The following is an 18,009-nucleotide window of genomic DNA, read 5'->3' as shown; positions in this document are numbered from 1 at the left end:
AAACATTTGCATCAATATTCATTAGTGAGATTTGTTTGTAGTTTTCTTTCTCTGCTTCGTGTCTTTCTTGTTTGGGTATCTGGACCATATTTATTTCATAAAAGAGTGCACTGTCTCTGTTTTTGAGATTAACTTTCATAACATAGGTAATTGCTTTATAATTCATTTGTAAATCCATCTGGCCTGGGAGGTTTTTTCCCTCCCTTTGGCAATTAACTTACGAGTTGGACAATTTCTCTCTCCAAGATTGCTTTAAGATCTATATTTCTTTTTTGATTTAAGTATTTTCTTTTTTTCTCTATTTTCTCTATTTTTGCACATTTTGATCAATTTCCTTTTAATCCTAATTTTTGTTGCTGTATAATTGTGTATAACTTCTCCTGATAATTGTTTTTATTTTCTCCCTAATGTGAATTCACCTTGTTTGTTTCTTGTTCTTGGTAATTTTCCTCTTTTTTTTCTTGATTAAGTTGACTAGTGCCTTATTGATTTTCTTAGTCTGTTCAAAATAATAGCTCTCATTTTGGTTTGCCAGTTCTGTAATCTTTTTATTTTTTAGTTTTATTTCTAATTTTCAACATTTTTTACACTACTTTTAGAGTTTTAAACTTGTTTTGCAGTCTTTTTAATTGCTTCATTTCATCGATCCTCTTTTGTCTATTATACTAATAAATATTTTGAGAGAGAAAAAATTTTTCTCTGAGAACTGCTTTACCTACATACCAAAAGTTTTGGTATGTTGTCTCATTATTACCATCAATTTCAACCTGATCATTTTTTGTTTCTGGGGTTTGTTTTTTGACCCAATCATTATTCATGGTGCTATTAATTAGTCTCTACTTAGGTCTGCATCTTTTGTTCATACTTCCTTTGCAGAATAATAAATATTGGGAGCAGAAATTCCTTCTACCAATTCAGCTTGGCATCTGCTTTGCAGCTTAGAATCTTAGGGAGTTCCCTGGGCACTGAGAAGCTACCTGACTTACTAAGGATCCCAGAGCCAGTCTAGGCTTCAAATCCAGCTCTACATCAGCTGTGACATAACATCTGTCATGCTTTCTTCATTCACTATTAATTTTACTGCATTATGGCTCACAAGAGAGGTAGTCAGAAGTATCATGGCATAGTTATATAAAGAGTCATCCTCAAAGTCGGGAAGATCTGGGCCATGCCTCTCTGACACATACTGGCTGTTTTCTCACCGAATGCTTTGTATGCCAATGAAATAACAAGCCTGTAAAGGATTTTCTAATATTTGCCTTTTGACTTCCATGTGTGAGTCCCTTATGCCAATGGCTTTCAGATGGTGTTCACCAGGTATGAGTTTCACCAGGTGTGCCATGAAATTTTACTTCGTGTATGTGAACATAAAACTTAACTTGTAAGATATCTGCTTTTACCTTGCCATGAATTTAGTTCCTCTACAGCTTTGCACTCAATGTTTTAACCATCATGACCCCCCTCAAAAAAAAATAAAATGCCCTCTTGGACTATGAGTTTGCAAACATTCATCTATTTCAAAGAGTCGTCTCACCTCTGACCTTTGTCCCTATACCCCATATACCCTGAGACTTCCAAATTCCCTAGCCCCAACCCTCCTCGCAGTTTATTATCTTAAAGTTGGGAAGGCTACAATAGCAAATCTTACTGCTTTAAAAAAAATTTATGAACATCTTTTGTTTTTTACATCTCAAGATTTTCCCCAGTATCGCTCCCCCTCCTCATATAAGGTCATTAGTTAACAAACATCTATTAAGAACCCCCTATGGGCCAGGAGAAACGGTTCTCAAAGAAAGGCAAAGACAAGTTCATAATCTAACAGGAGAGTCAAATACACGAATATGTACAAACAAGCTATATACAGGATAAATAGGGCATAAATAACAGAGGGAAGGTTCTAGAATTAAGAGAGATTGGGAAAGGCTTCCTGTGGAAGGTGGGATTTTAACTGTGACTTGAAGGAAGCCAGGGAAGCCAGGAGGTGGAGAAGAAGAAAGAGAACATTCCATTCATGGGAGAAAGTCAGAGAAAATGCCTGGAGCCCAGAGATGAAGTGTCTTGCTTATGAAACAGCAAGGAAGTCAGTGACACTGGATTAAAAAGTATATAGGAAGGAAGGGAGGAGGAGAGGAGCAGGATAAGGTGTAAGAAGTCTGGAAAAGTAGAGTGGGGAGAGGCTATGAAGGATTTTGAATGCCATGAGGTTTTATATTTTCCTGGAGGTGATAAGGGATCAGTGGGAGGGTGACATACACCAGCACTTTAGGAAAATCATTTTGGTGGCAGAATAGAAGATAGACTGGAGAAGTAGAGGCTTGTAGCAGGCAGATCAACCAGCAAGTGTAAGGTGATGATGGTTACACCAAGATGGTGGCAGAGGAGAGGAGAGGAATATATCAGAGGAGAGGAGTGTATTTGAGAAATGCTGCAAAGGTGAAATCGACAGGTCTTGGCAACAGATTGGGTATGGGGGTGAAGGAGAGTGGGGAATCCGGGATGACTCCTAGGCTGTTGAGCCTGGAGAACTGGGAAGATGGTGGTGCCTTCTATAGTAATAGGGAAGTTTAGAAGAGAGGAAAGTTTAAGGGGAAACATCATTATCTTTCAGTTTGGGATATATTGACTTTAAAATGCCTACTGAAAATGTTGTTTGAGATGTCTGAAGAGCAGTTAGAGATGCAAGATTGAAAGTCAGCAGGAGGATAGAGATGGATAGGTAGATTTGAGGGTCATCAGCATAGAGATGATCATTAAATCCAAGATTGCTAATAAGATTACCAAGTGAAGCAGTATGTGGGAGAAGAGAAGATTTGTAGCCCTTGTGAACAGTGGCATAGTGAGTTGATAAAGGGGGGTGTAGAAAGATTGTTGAGCAGCAGTGAAGGTTCAGTTGAGATTGTGCAACATAAATTTGTAGTGCACACAAATACTTTTGTAGCACAAGTTATTCCTATCCCCCACCCCCCACCTCCCATCACATGTAGCACTGAGATGTCATTGTATGACTCAAAAGGAGGCAGAATAAACATCTCTAGCGTCTTCTCCCCTCATCTTTATGTAAGGGAGATTTTATTACCTACCAGGAGGAGAAGCAGCATGTTGGGGCCATAAGCTTGGCCACTCCGCTCTCCTCAGAGAGAGAGCATTAGGTTAGAATTATATCTATCTGCTCCCTTAAATATTATTAGTAGAGGGGATATATTTTCAGGTTCAAATTAAACTTCTGATTATGGTTTCTTAATGGAAAAATGAGAGCTCCAAGCTTTATAACCAAGGCTTGACACTCTACCAAATACTAGTTCCACAAAAGACATTCATAACAACTAGCAAAGAAATCCATTTATCCGGGTTTACAGCAAAACAGAAATCAGAGAAAGTATACATATGAGAAAATATACCAGACAATACAGAGTAGTACGTTTGATAATTACCTCTATCTCTTGTTTGCTTAAAAATACATCTCCTATAGCAATTTGGAACTATGCCCAAAAGGACTTTAAAACCATTTATACTCTTTGAACCAGCAATACCATTACTAGGTCTGTATCCCAAAGAGATTTTTAAGAATGGAAAAAAATCTACATGTACAAAAATATTTATATCAGCTCTTTTTTGGTGGCAAAGAATTAGAAATGGAGGTGATGTGCATCAATTGGGGAATGGCTGAACAAGTTGTGGCGTGTGATTGTGATGGAATACCTTTGTGCTATAAGAAAAGGCAAGCAGGATACTCTCAGAAAAACCTGGAAATACTTACATGAACTAATGCAAACGAAATGAGCAGAACCAGGAGAATACTGTACACAGTAACAGCAATATTGTATGATGATCAACTATGAATGACTTTATTCCTAGCAATAAAATGATCCACGACCATTCCAAAGGACTTAGGATGAAAAGTACTATCCATCTCCAGAGAAAGAACTGATACAATCTAAATGCAGATCAAAGCATCCTTTAAAAAAAAAAACTTTTTAAAAAATTTAAAAAGACAAAAAAGCATTAAAAATTTTTATTTTTTTGGTATCTTTTAGTCTGTGTTTTCTTTTACAACATGACTAATATGGAAATATGTTTTGCCTGACTGTACTTGTATAATCTATATCAAGTTGCTTGCCTTCTCAAGGTAGGGAGAGAAAGGAATGAGGGCTAGAATTTAGAACTCAAAATTTTTTTTAAAAAGATGAACAGTTAGTGGGGTGGAGTCAAGATGATAGAGAAAAGGCAGGACTAGCCAGAACCTCTCCCAAATTACCCTCTAAACAAATTTAAATAGCACCTTATAACAAATTTTGGAGTGGCAGAACCCACAAAAGGACAGGGTGAAACAATTTTCCTGACCAAGACAACTTAGAAGGTTGTCATCAAGCAAAGATCTATCACACTGTGATGAGAATGCAGAACAGGTTGAATATACTTTTGAAATCCCAATGAAAAGATAACAGAAGTGTTTTAGCTTTAGTTTCTCCAGCAATGTGTTCAATTCTGTCTTACCTTTTGTTTATCTTTCTGTTAGACTTATCCAAGATTGAGAGAGGAACACTGAAATCTATCTTCTGTCATTACTGTGCAATTGCCTATATCTTCTTGTAGCTCAGTCAACATTTTCTTTATGAATTTGGATGATTACCATTTGGAGCATACATATTAAATACTAATATTGATTTGTTGTCTACGGTTCCTTTTAGCATAACATGTTTCCTAGTTTATCCCCTTTTATTTTTTGAATGGTTTTTGCTTTGTCTGATAATATGGTTGTATCCCACTTTTTTGGATTTCCCTGATGCATAATAAAACCATTTCCTAGCATTACATGTTGTTTCTCCATGGAGTTATTAAATTTAACCACCACATATCTTGGAGTTTTCACTCTTGGGTTGTTGGGTTTTTTTCCCAGTGGCACTCTATCAGTTCTTTTGATGATACTTTGTTTTCTTTGTTCAGAAGTTCTGAGAAGTTTTTTTGTTTTGGTTTTTTGGGGGTTTTTTTGGTTGGGCAATAGGGGTTAAGTGACTTGCCCAGGGTCACACAGCTAGCAAGTGTTATGTGTCTGAGTCCAGATTTGAACTCAGGTCCTCCTAAATCCAGGGCCGGTGCTCTATCCACTGCGCCACCTAGCTGCCCCTGAGCAGTTTTTTGTATTGTTTTTTGCAATTTGATGTTCAGGTTTTGCTTGTATGGAGAGCATGTTTTCTTTTAATGCTGTTGCTTTTTTGCTTCTCTTCTTCCAGATTTTTCTTCACTTCTGTGTATTCCTAATCAATTGTCATCTCTTTTGTTTCTTTGGTTGAAACTCGCCACCATGGATTAAAATTTTTCCATTCTGCCGTTTATCTCTGCTGTGTGGCCCATAAATTCTGCTCTCACAATTGCCATTTTTCTTTTAAGCCACTTAGGAATAGCTTGTTATTCTGTGCTCTCCTCGAAATTTACAGGGTCCTCTACCTAATCAGGTTATGGAAATCAGGTTTTTCCATAATGTCCTTTTTCCTTTGTTTTGCATTGTTTATTCATAGACGCCTGACATGGTTTGTAGATCTAGGCCATATGTTCTTCTGCTATGAATGTATCCTCTTGGTTTATTGACTGAGATATTTGGCACTTTCAACCTATTTTCCCCCGTTGCTCACTTGCTGACTTCTTCCCTTCTGATGGCCATTTCTCCGGCGTCTCAGTGTCTCAACCTCTTCCCACACTAACCCTGGGGCAATTCATGTTTCACCAGCTTAGGTCTATGCTCCAAATAACTTTTAGAGGAAACAACTGGTCCCACATGGATGCTAAACCCTTTCCCTTTTTCTGCTACTTGTAGCTTAGCTATTTGCTTCACTGGAAAGGGAGGCCTGGGGTCCAGGTGCAGAGCTGAGCTCTGTGACAAGCTTAGATATCTATCCCGCCCCATTTCCTTTGTTACTCCTCTTTCCTGGAACACTGAATGCTGCCTTGGTGCTAGATATTGAAGACTCAGCAAATCTCTCTCATTTGTAGTTTGGATCTCCACAGAGCTGGAAAGGGGGAGGGCCAAGGTATGGGGTAGCATTCTGTTGCAAACCCATGGCTTGGGTCAGCTTGTATAGCCTTGCTGCGGAAGATGCTTGATGGTAGGGCAGGGGGAAGCTAAGTGAACATAAGTTAGGCATTAGGTCATGGAGTTCTACCTTGTTTGAGTTTTTGATTCCTTGACCACAGAGATAGCTGAAATTGCTTTATCTCTGGCACATAATTTCTATTTTTGAGAGGTCTGAAAGGTTTTAAGGATCAGAGAAAGTATCCAGTCTTCCATTTTGTTAGTTATATGACTCAGAAGTCTTTGATTTTCTCTCGAATTAATGGGTTCCCTGTCCCTGGAAGTTTTCAAACAGTCTAGATGTCTAGATAACTACTCTTTGGCTCTGTTGTAGGGGGGATTTTTGTTCAGGTATATGTTGAACTAGATGGCTACTGAGGTTTCTTCCTTCTCATTCTGAAGTACTATAAGAATACATATATCTTGCTTACCTAGTGCCTTTGTTTGCCTTCCTTCTCATTAAAATCTCCTGCATACCCAGAATCATAGGAAAAGAGTTAAAGAAGGGACCTAAATTCCGGGGGCTGGGAGGTGAAGTGTATGATGTATTATTACGTCTGTTGTCTGAAGATATGCGTAGTTATATGTCTAGAGTCTCATGACCAAGCTGCCTGCACAGTGTTTAATTCAACTGGCCAGAGCAACTCTCAAAGACCATTGATAAAGTTAGAAAAAAAATTATTAGCTGCGTTGGTGGAGGGAATACCACAATAACAAACTTTTGGATCCTTCAAATATTCCTTTAGTCTATTTCTTGCATACAAATAATTAATTGTTAATTATCTAACATGGACTGTCCATTGGATTACCCATAATGGTGGAGTCCTTTACCATCTAAAGATGCCATCCTACTAATTGCATAAAGCTCTATAAGACTAGAGGGGCCTCCTCAGTGAGATCAACTAACAGTCAAAAGAGTTTGATCTAATGATCTACATAGAAAAAAAAAGACAGATGAAGAAAGACTATTAATCAGACGGATAATCTAATGAGTTACACCATCAGAATGTGTTATATATTACATAATCAACATCATACATATGATATATAACATTTATCACATGTGTAAGAAATCTTAATAACACATGGACAATAAATCACTTATTTCACATGCGTAATAAATGACATCAAACATGCATAACATGTAATTTATCACATATGTGATATTTATTATGTATATGTGGTTTATAGATTGCATTATACATATGCTATATAGCTATACATGCATTGTGTGAACATGATATACATATATGCGATATATTGCTAGACATGCATGTGTGTGTACATGATACAAATATACACACCCATTGATCTTGAAGCCTATGTATATTTTAAAATGATACTATACTTCAAGGAATCTATGATCTCATTGATGTGATACTTACTTCCAATGGTACAAAGCACAACTTTTTACCTTTTTCAATCTTTGTTTTTGCCCTTCCATAAATCTTTCATTAATGATCTACCTAGAACACAGGCAGCTTTTTTCTTGGTCTTTTAAGATTCCATGTATTAAACAAGATAATTTTTGTAAAGCACCTACATAATGCCAAACATATTATAGGCACTTAATAAATGCTTCTACCCCTCCTCCCTTCAGTGGATAAGAATGAAACATTTGGACTGTTCATATATTATCCTTTGCTTTCCCCACATGGCTGTTCAATTTTCTTTTTAGATGATACAGTCCTGAGGTGATATCCCTTACTGTCCTCTGCTGAAGTCCAATTCTAATACCTCTTTATGGCATGAAGGTAACTCTGAATGCTCAAAAACTATGTCAGCAGAAAGTTCCTGGGTCCAGATACCAGCTCTGCCATTTACCGCAATGTGACCTTGGACAAGTCATTTGACCTTGCTATGACTCAGTTATCTTATCTTTAAAATGATGGTTTTGAAGTAGATGGCCTCTGAGACCCATTCCAATTCTAATATCTGTGACTATAGATATGATGACCAAATTTTCTGAGCCCCGAATGGAGACACAGAATCTGATGTAAGGATATTTCCTTTGCAAGGCCTTATTAAAAGTATACTTTCTTTCTCTTGATAAAAGAAAATCATCCTCCATTTCTTAAATACATTGGTCACCATATCTATAATGCTCATCAAATGCATGTTGCAAAACAGAGGCTGCGGCATTTGTTGGATTTCAAATCAATGTTTGCTGAGCAACTGAAGTGAGCTCAAGCAATGTTAGGTCCTCTGAGAAATACCAGAACAATCGAAGATGAGTTCCCCAACCTTAGGGAACTTACATCCTTATAGGAAAAACAAAAAAATAAAACAAGGTTATACATACTATCAAGTGCTAAAGAGAGTGGTATAGGTAGTAAATTCTGGCTTTTGTCAGAAGAATCTCTCCCAACTGTGGTGTATAAGAATTATTGTACGTGTGTGTGTGTGTGTGTGTGTGTGTGTGTGTGTGTATGTAATGCCTTCTGATGCAGACTAGTAAGCTTGTGGTTTTGAGAATAGCACCACCTGGTGGCCAAATTATATACTACAGTCCCTTTCTATCAATTAATTAATTAATTAATTTGCTTCTCTGTAGGTTTACAGAAAGTAGAGCACAAGTTAGGTGTGGCTTGTTTTATTGCCCCTCAAGTATCACTTGGGCTACCCATCAAGAGTATGCCTAATTTACACCACTGTCGCATACAGGTGGGGTTTCATTGTTGTCAATAGAAATCTTGGAATACAAACTGAGTAAAGGAATTGCTGGCTAAAAATGGCATAATAGGGGCAGCTAGGTGGCGCAGTGGATAGAGCAAAGGCCTTGGAGTCAGGAGGGCTTTTGAGTTCAAATCAGAACTCAGACACATAACATTCACTAGCTGTATGACTCTGGGCAAGTCACTTAACCCCAATTGCCCTCACCAAAAGAAAACAAAAACCGAAGAAATAAAAATGGCCTGATTTTTTTTTAAACTTTTCTTGCATGATTACAAATTGTTTTCCACAATAGTTGGACCAATCCATAATTCCACTCCTAATGAATTAGTGTGCTTGTTTTCCCACAATCCCACTGATACTGAATTTTTCATCTGTAGTGGGGGCCTACATTTTTGATCTCTGTGGGAGCTAGAGTGGTCCTCAAAAGAGAAATTGTCAGTGAGGCGTTGAAAGCGGGACAGCCTGAGCAGCTGCTTGGGGCAAAGATGAAGCTACAGGAAAGGTATGGAGATGGAGCAAGATTTGAATACAAGTTGATCTTTAATCCTTTTTGTCTTTTGGTGGTTTTTGCCTCTGATAAAGTTTTCCCGTCCATTCCTTGTGTAAGGAAGTTAGGCATTCAAGAGGGATCGATGCAGGACTGCTTTTGGGGGGAGGAGGAAAGGAGTGAAATACGGCCATCAATGGGCACGGGGTTTTGTTGCTATTATGGCAGCTAAGGTGTCTACTACGACCAGGACCAGGGACGGGTCTCTTGCAAAAGAGACAAGAGGCTACAGCGGGACAGAACCAGCAGTTTGTGAAAAATCTTTTTTTCAGAAGATGAGATGAAGAATGGGACTGCTTCCTCTCTCTACCTTATACTCCCTTGGGGAAGTCCTGACCTATGACAAGCCCCAGAAGGTATGCCATGTAAGGAGATAGCATTACGGCATTTTGCAAACTTTAAAGCGCTACCTGCCTAAGTACTAAATTGTTGTTGTCGTTGCTGGAGGGATTTGAAGCTTCTCTCCAGACAATCCGTGTGGAAGTAATGAGGATGGTCAGCAGAAATGGCAGAAAGCAGTTACACTGAACATTCTATGAAGCGGAATAAGTTATGCGGCCGCAGTGTGACTGGGCTGCGTAACATAAGAAGAAAGGGTCAGTGGAAATTTCCCAGGGTGGGGAGGTGGAGAACGATAGTGGTTTTTCCGATCATTTGGAGTGGTATTTCGCTTTCAAACTGTGTGGAGCTGGGGCATTAGTCAAAGATTTTCAGCTGTGTACCTTCCGGTGGGCAGTAAAAATTTTTCAGTCCTTAAGAAGCCTGCAACGCTCAGCCCAGAAAGGAGACTCATGCAGGTACTCTAGGTAGATTCTGATAATGCTGTTTGATTTGGGCTCAAGTATAGTGCCACTTAGTGGACAAATTATGAAGGACGCCTCCTTTAATGGTTAATTGATTTATTAAGTGACAATGTATTTTCTATGAGCTTATAGAAGACAAAAAATAGGCTGCATATGGGTTGATATTAGTACTTGAGAACCGTAATGCGTCTCATTCTTCATATATGTATATATATATATATATATATCTTCATATATATTATATATGTGTATATATATGATATATATATATGTATGCGTAATCTCTTCCACCTCTCTAAGTTAGGTTGTATGAGGAAGAAGGCATATTACACTGTCAATCTTCTGGAGTCAAGATTGGTTATTTCATCAGTCAACGAGAGTTTATTAAGCCTTACCATGTTCCAGGCACCAGACTAAGCCCTTCATTGATTTATTATCTTTCAATGCTGTTTTCACTTACATCATTGTAATCATTGTGCATATTTACCTTTTTTTAAAATCCTGCATCACTTCATAACAGAACTACTTCAGTTCAAAATTCCCAAGTTTTTCTGAATTCTTCATATTTGTAATTTCTTGTGGGATGATAACATTCCATTACACTAATATACTGCAATTTACTCGGCCATCTGACAAGTGATGCAGATCCTCTTTGTTTCTAATTTTTTGCTACCACATGCTAATGAGATAATATCTAACGGTACTCTTTGCTATTTCCTGCTGTGAAAAATGATTCTTCTTAGTAATCATTATCTTGGAAACTCAGAGCTTCCCCATCCCCCTTTCTTTCTAAGTTCAGTCCTTCTTCAAAGGACCCGTTAAGATGCAATCTAAATGGGGACGGCTAGGTGGCACAGTGGATAGAGCTCTGACCTTGGAGTCAGGAGGACCTGAGTTCAAATACTGCTTCAGACACATAATATTCACTAGCTGTGTGACCCTGAGCAAGTCGCTTAACCCCATCACCTCATCCAAAAAAAAAAAAAGGATGTAATCTGAATGGGTCTATTCCTGCTCATTATGTTGTCTGTACAGGCCTGGGAGAATGTTGATTCCTCCTTATCGTCAAGACAGGTGATATGGAAATTTATGTCTCTGACCAGAATTGAGTGACCTTACTGAAAGACTCTCATTTTAATATGGCCCACCTGCCAGAGTTGATTGTCATGCATTAGGAACACCTACTCTTCAAAGAGCACATAAGGCTATATCCCCAAACCTCCAAATTGAGCCAGTTCTGAACTGGCCCCCTTAGGGGGGGCCCAGCTTTGGACTAAACTCCCATGCAATGCATGTCAAGCCAACTTGAGAGAAATTAAACTACGAACACACACACACCCCAATTTCATTTGTCTCTTAGAGCTGATTCTGTTTCAAAATTGGGGTTCATTTGGGGGTATTCACACTGCCCACCCTCTACACTTTCAAAATCCCTTGTCTTTGCTTGTGGTATTCCATTTGCCCCCTTCAATTTCCTCAATTCCTATGCATCATTGGAAGCCTAAATGAAATGTCAACTCCTTAATGAAGCCCAGACTGGACAGCTCACTATAGATGCTCTGTACTTTTCCACTCAAAGGCATTCCCATCTTATTCATAGCATTCCCTGTTCCTAGAATGTCCTCTTTCTCTCCTCCCAATTCATTTCAGCTCAGCAAACAACTATTAAGTATGTATTACGTTTAAAGTATTCTTCTAGGTACTGGAAATACAGAGACAAAATGAAAAACAGTCCCTACCCTCCAGGGGTTTACATTATACTGGGGGAAACAGTATATGCACAGATGAATAAATACAAAATAATTTGAAGTAGGGCATTAGGAAAGACATTCTGGAAGAGGTGGAAACCTGAGATAAACCTTCAAGGAAGCATGGTCTTCCCTAAGGTGAGTTGTTAGAAAAATCTGAACAAAAATCTACTACAGGAGTGAGGGAAGGAAAGCTTTTATTACCCTTCTTGCGAGAAGCAGGCACACCGCACCCTAGTAGCACGTGCAAGCTAGTACAGCGGTAGAATCAACTTTTAAATGGTTAGTAAGATCCATACTCCTCCCATCTGAGCCCAGGATTGGACCAGCTCATCTGAGTTACACTCTTTCTGAACCGCCCGTCCCATGTTCCTCCATGTTCCTCCTGTCATGTTAGTTCATGCATCCCATGTTCAAAAATGGCAGCTGTCTCTGCCCTTGGAGTGTGTCAGTTAATAGTCAATAAGCTTATTAAGCAAGTGCAGTGGAGAAAAGCCTTTGCAACCGAGGGCAACCAGTTTAGCCTCCAGGGCTCTTTCTTAAGGAACTAATTGTTTGCAGAATGTTTGGAGCACTTTCTGATTGGTTGAGGGACTATCCACTTGGAAGTCCTTCCCAGAATTCCCTTGTTCTGCTGTGGAAGCCTAACATCTAATCCTTTCTCACAGAGTGTTGAGGGAATATATATTCCAGGTATGGGGAGGAGGGGGAGAGACAGCTTGTTCAAAGGCACAGATGTGGGAGACGTAATCCTGGGTTCAAGGAACAAAAAAATAGGCCAGTTTGGCTGCGATTTAGAGAATGTAACTGTAGTGAGGCGAAATAAATCTGGAAAATGAAAGGTCAAAAATCACAAAGGAAACAAAGATAAAAATTAGGAATAAAAGGGTTCTAGTGGTCAGTAAGTTGATAAACATTAAGTAAGTGCCTACTTAATGCAATAGAGCATTTATTAAGCTTTGTGCTACACCCTGTGCTAAGTGCTGAAGATGCTGTTCTTCAGTCTGTACAGACTCTTTGTGACCTCGTCTGTGGTTTTCTTGGCAAAGATTCTGGAGTGGTTTCCCATTTACTTCTCCAGCTCATTTTCAGCTGAAGAAATTGAGGCAAACAGGGTTTAAGTGACTTGCCTAGGGTCACACAGCTATTAAGTGTCTGCAATCAGATTAGAAGTGGGGAAGATGTCTTCCTAATTCCAGGCCCAGCACTCTATCCACTGTGCCACCTGCCTACTAAGGATACAAATATGAAAAGGAAAAACAGTCTCTGTCCTCAAGGAGCTCATAATCTAGTAGGGAAAGACCACACAGAAAAGGAAGCTGAAAGTGAAGAAGGGGAAAGGGAAGGTACTCAAACTGGATGGAGAAGTCCAAAGTATAAGATCATAAATTATACTATTGTTGAGGTCAGAGTTGGGAGAGCAGTTCAGGTGTGAAAGAATTCACTTAGACCTTCTCTGTAGCCATTGGTGATGAGTTGAGGGTGAACCCCAAGAACGCTGGGGTGCTACCTGAAATGATGAGAAATAGACGCGTGAGTCCTAGTATCCTGAAAGAATTCACTTGGACAGTCTCCAAGTTAAAGAAAGGCATTTATTGGGGTGATGTACCCAAGCAAGCCTGCTCCCTGCGAGGCAGGGCCCCAATAGGCTCTACTCCATGTGGGAGGCAAAAGTATAGGTCACAGGCCCTGCTCCCCTCAAGGAGCAGAGTGGCTTCTGCTTCCCATAGGAGGCAAAGGCCATTAGCTAGGTCAAAGGAAAATACAATTTTGTGGAACAGAGGCAAGAGAACAAGAGAATGAGAGGAGCAAGCGTGGCTTCAAAATGCATGGGATATCAGGTAGTCCGGAGGTGATAAGCAAAGAGAACAGGAAAGGAGAGGGAGAGAGTTGTTCTAGAATTGAGGGTGCTTTGGGAAAGCACACAGGGAAGTCCACAGTGGGGGCTTTAATGCATAGTCTTTTTTTTTTTTTGGCTAGGCAATGAGGTTAGGCGACTTGCCCAGGGTCACACAGCTAGTGAGTATTATGTGTCTGAGGCTGGATTTGAACTCAGGTCTTACCGACTCCAGGTCCAGTACTCTACCCACTACACCACCTAGCTGCCTCCATAGTCTTCTTTGATCACTTTTCTGGCTGGTCACATCCTGCATCTTATCTCCCATCTCAAATCCTGCTTGCTTCATCTGCCTCAAGCATTCCTTTCTACCTCATCACTATAAATTGGTAATCATCAAAACTATTTAATATTGTTTAAAAGTGGAAAAAAATTATCAATGAAACAGATTAGGCAAATATGATCCAGAAACAACCAAATTTAGTAAATCATTCTCTGTCATTTTTCAGTCATGTTTGATTTGCCCAAGATCACACAGTAAGTGTCTGAGGCCAGATTTGAACTCAAAAAAATGAATCTTTCTGACTCTGGGTTGGGCACCTAGCTGCCCAATTAGTATCCAATAAACCCAAAGAAACTAACCCCAGGGTTAAAACTTTCTATTTGACAAAAACTCAGAAAATAGGAAAGCAGTTTTATACTATCTACCACAATTAGCTCCAAATGGATACATGTCCTAATATAAAAAGTCACTTTATTTTTTAAAAATGGGAAAGAAGGAGGTAAATTTTTCAACCATGGAAAGGAAAGAAAATTCTTACCTAAAACTAGGGATAAAGATGATCATAAAAGATAAAATGTATAATTTTATTAAACAAAAGTGAAAAGTTTCTGCACATGCACAGTAAAATGCAGTTGAAACCTTAACTTTTTACTGTAGTTAAACTTTAAAAATAAGGAGAAACAATTAGGAAAATCTTTAAATTTCTCTGATAAAGGTCTAATATAATAATAAAGTTCTAGCATTTATAGCACTTTGCATATGCTGTCTCACTGATCCTCACAACAACCCTGTAGAGTATAGTTGCTATTATTATCTCCGTTTTACAGATGGGGAAACTGAGGATGAGAGAAGTTAAATGACTTGCCCATGGTCACACAGCTAGTAAGTATCTGAGGCCAGATTTGAACTCAGGAAAAATGAGTCTTCCTGACTCCAGTCTGGTTCTGCTCATTTCACTTTACATCAGTTCATGTAAGTCTTTCCAGGTTTTTCTGAAATCCACCTGTTCAACATTTCTTATGACAAAATAGTATTCCATTACATTCATATACCACAGCTTTTTCAGCCATTCCTCAACCCATGGGCATCCCCTCAATTTCCAATTTTTTGTCACCACAAAAAGAGCTGCTATGAATATTTTTGTACATGTATAATAAATTTTCCTCTAAGGTTTGCTTTTTCTGCATCCCTAAAGTTTTAGTTTTTGTTGTTGTTCAGTCCTTTCAGTCATATTTGACTCTTCATAACCCCATTGGGGATTTTCTTGGCAACCTTTCTAAAATTTTATTCTAGCCCATAATTTCTCTTGAATACTTTATATAGAGGTTTGTTTTTTATTTGTTTGTAACTTACTAGGTTTCTGTGAGTCTTTTGCATCTGCTCCATTTTCTGTGTGGTAAAACAAAGGCTTTCCTGTACCCAATATACATTTAGTAGCTATGGAAGCTTGGGACTCCTTTACCCACATGTGTGGAAATCCAGACACAAGCTATAACATAAGTATAATAGATTTCACATAAGGGAAGAGTGTTATAAATGTTAGTAGATTTTCCTGGAGCATTTCCAAGTTGGAGGAAAGGCAGGGAATAAGCCAAAAAAAGAAAAAATGATCCTTTTTTTAAAAAATTAATTTATTTTTAGTTTTCAACATTCCCTTCGATAAGATTTTGAGTTCCAAATTTTCTCCCCATCTCTCCTTTCCCCCCACCCCATGATAGCATGCAATTTGATATAGGCTGTACATATAGATTCATATTGATTCACATTAGTCATGTTGTAAAGAAGAATTAGAACCAATGGGGGAAACCACAAGAAAGAAGAAACAAACAAAAAAGAAAAAAAAAAGAAAGAGAGAACAAATAGAATGTTTCAATCTGCATTCAGACTCCATAGTTCTTTTTCTGGATATGGACACAATTTTCCATCATGAGTCCTCTGAATCCTTGCATTGCTGAGAAGAGCCAAGTTAATCATCACACACGTATACAAAGTTTTTCTGGTTCTGCTCACTTTACTCAGCATCAGACCATATAAGTCTTTCCAGGTTTTTCTGAAGTCTGCCTGCTCATCATTTCTTATAGCACAATAGTATTCCATTACATTCATACACCACAACTTCTTCAGCCATTCCCCAATTGATGGGCATCTACTCAATTTCCAGTTCTTTGCTACCATAAAAAGAGCTGCTATTTATATTTTTGTACGTGTGGGTCCTTTTCCCATTTTGATGATCTCTTTGGGATACAGGCCTAGAGGTGCTATTGCTGAGTCAAAGGGTATGCACAATTTTATAGCCCTTTGGGCATAGTTCCAAATTGCTCTCCAAATTGGTTGGATCATTTCACAATTCTACCAACAATGCATTAGTGTTCCAATTTTCCCACATCTTCTCCAACATTTATCATTTTCTTGTTTTGTCACAGCCAGTCTGATAGGTGTGATATGGTACTTCGAAGTTGTTTTGATTTGCATTTCTCTAATTAATAGTGATTTAGAGCAAAAAAAAATTATCCTTTTTCAGATTGACCCTGGATGTCCAAGCTGGTCTATGTGAACTCAGAGTCTTTAGAGGACCACTAGCCATGGGTTACATAGTCAATGCCTTTAGTTGTTGTTGTTCTGATTCTTCTTGATCTTTTCTGAGGTTTTCTTGGCAAAGATTCTGCAGTGGTTTGCCATTTCCTTCTCCAGCTCATTTTCAGTTGAGGAAGCTGAAGCAAATAGGGTTAAGTGACTTGCCCAGGGTCACACAGCTAGTAAGTGTCTGAGGCTGGTTTTGAATTCAGGAAGATGAGTCTTCCTGACTCAAAACCTGGCATTCTATCCACTGTGCCACCTAGATGCCCATATACCCATGACTCACAACAAATAAACCCTGCTTTTCCAAAGAGAGTATAGTTTAGATAATCAAGGGCTGAGACTGAAGTTTGGCTAATCTCTCCATAGACGGTAGGAAGAAGCCACTCTAGCTAGGTTAAATAGGAGGTGACCCCTGAAATTTCATCACCAATTCCAGCCCCTACCCAGAGATCTGAGTTCTCAGTAGCTTCTTTTTGTTTCTACTCAGGTGTCATTCCATCCTCAGCCCCAGCACAAAACCCTGGAACTGACGACATAGGAATCCTAACCTCATTGGCTGAAATTCTGAATAACTCACAGTCCAGCCCTTCAAACAGCATTTCAACCGGCCCTGTATGCAGCTCTCTGGCCGGTCCTTTGACTCGTCCCCTAAATGATACAATATCTGGCTCTATGGCTGTTCTTCCAAACAGTCCACTGTTCAGCTTCGTAACTGGCAACCTGAATAATCAACTGACTGATTCCATGATTGTATCTCCAAACAGCATACAGGCGAATGCTTTGCCTTACTCCACACCTGCACCTTTAAGCAGTCCAGCGATAGCCTCTGGAACTGTCCCTTTGGCTGACCCTAATAATGACAGCGTATCGACAGGGCCTCTGTCTAGCTCTAGTAACAGCGCACAAATAGTCAGTCCTATGACAAACCCCACAAAAAGCCCTCTTATGGACCCCAGTCCCCCAGCAGCCTCTGTAGGCAGTCCACAAACAGGTTCAGTGGCCGTCCCTCCAATTAGCACATTGACAAGCTCACTGCCAGGCTCTCTGAGTGCTCCCATGGCTGTCCCTCCTCTCAGCATGTTCTCGAGTCCCGTGGCCGTCCCTCCAATCAGCATGCTGTCAAGCTCACCGCCAGGCTCTCTGGGTGCTCCCACTGCTGTTCCTCCAACCACTTCCCTATCTGGCACATTAATAGGCTCTGTAAGTAGCCCTGCAGGCAATGTGTTGCCCAACCCTATGGTCAACAACATGCTACTAATTGACCCCAGTCAGCCTTTGGATGCAACACATCACAGCTCCTCTAGTCCTCCGCCCTCAGCCAACATTCCTGCTTCCAAAGGTAACAGGTGTGGGGGGTGGGGGAGTGCCAGGGAAGAATGATTGAGATTGTTGGGGGAGGGGGGACAGGAGCTGAGAGACAAGAAGTCATGGGGATGGAATGTTTTGGTACTGACATAATATACCCTGT

At 39.5% G+C, this 18,009-nt stretch overlaps 1 protein-coding gene across 1 annotated transcript in view; it reads left to right on the top strand.

The window, feature by feature from the left end:
• The window catches only part of LOC144456586 (speriolin-like), a 52,429-nt gene extending 34,680 nt beyond the window's left edge, over positions 1 to 17,749 (top strand). Inside the window, exons 2-3 of the mRNA XM_078151804.1 lie at positions 17,029 to 17,153; positions 17,618 to 17,749. Of these exons, the coding sequence (XP_078007930.1) occupies positions 17,029 to 17,153; positions 17,618 to 17,749 (257 nt within the window). The remainder of the gene's footprint in view (positions 1 to 17,028; positions 17,154 to 17,617) is intronic.
• Positions 17,750 to 18,009: the final 260 nt, after the last annotated feature.

This window comes from Phascolarctos cinereus, unplaced genomic scaffold (genome assembly GCF_003287225.1).
Source record: "Phascolarctos cinereus isolate Bilbo 61053 unplaced genomic scaffold, phaCin_HiC Scaffold_4;HRSCAF=312, whole genome shotgun sequence".
Classification (NCBI taxonomy): domain Eukaryota; kingdom Metazoa; phylum Chordata; class Mammalia; order Diprotodontia; family Phascolarctidae; genus Phascolarctos; species Phascolarctos cinereus.
Note: the sequence above shows the minus strand (reverse complement) of the source record. Positions and strands in the feature narration are given on the sequence as shown.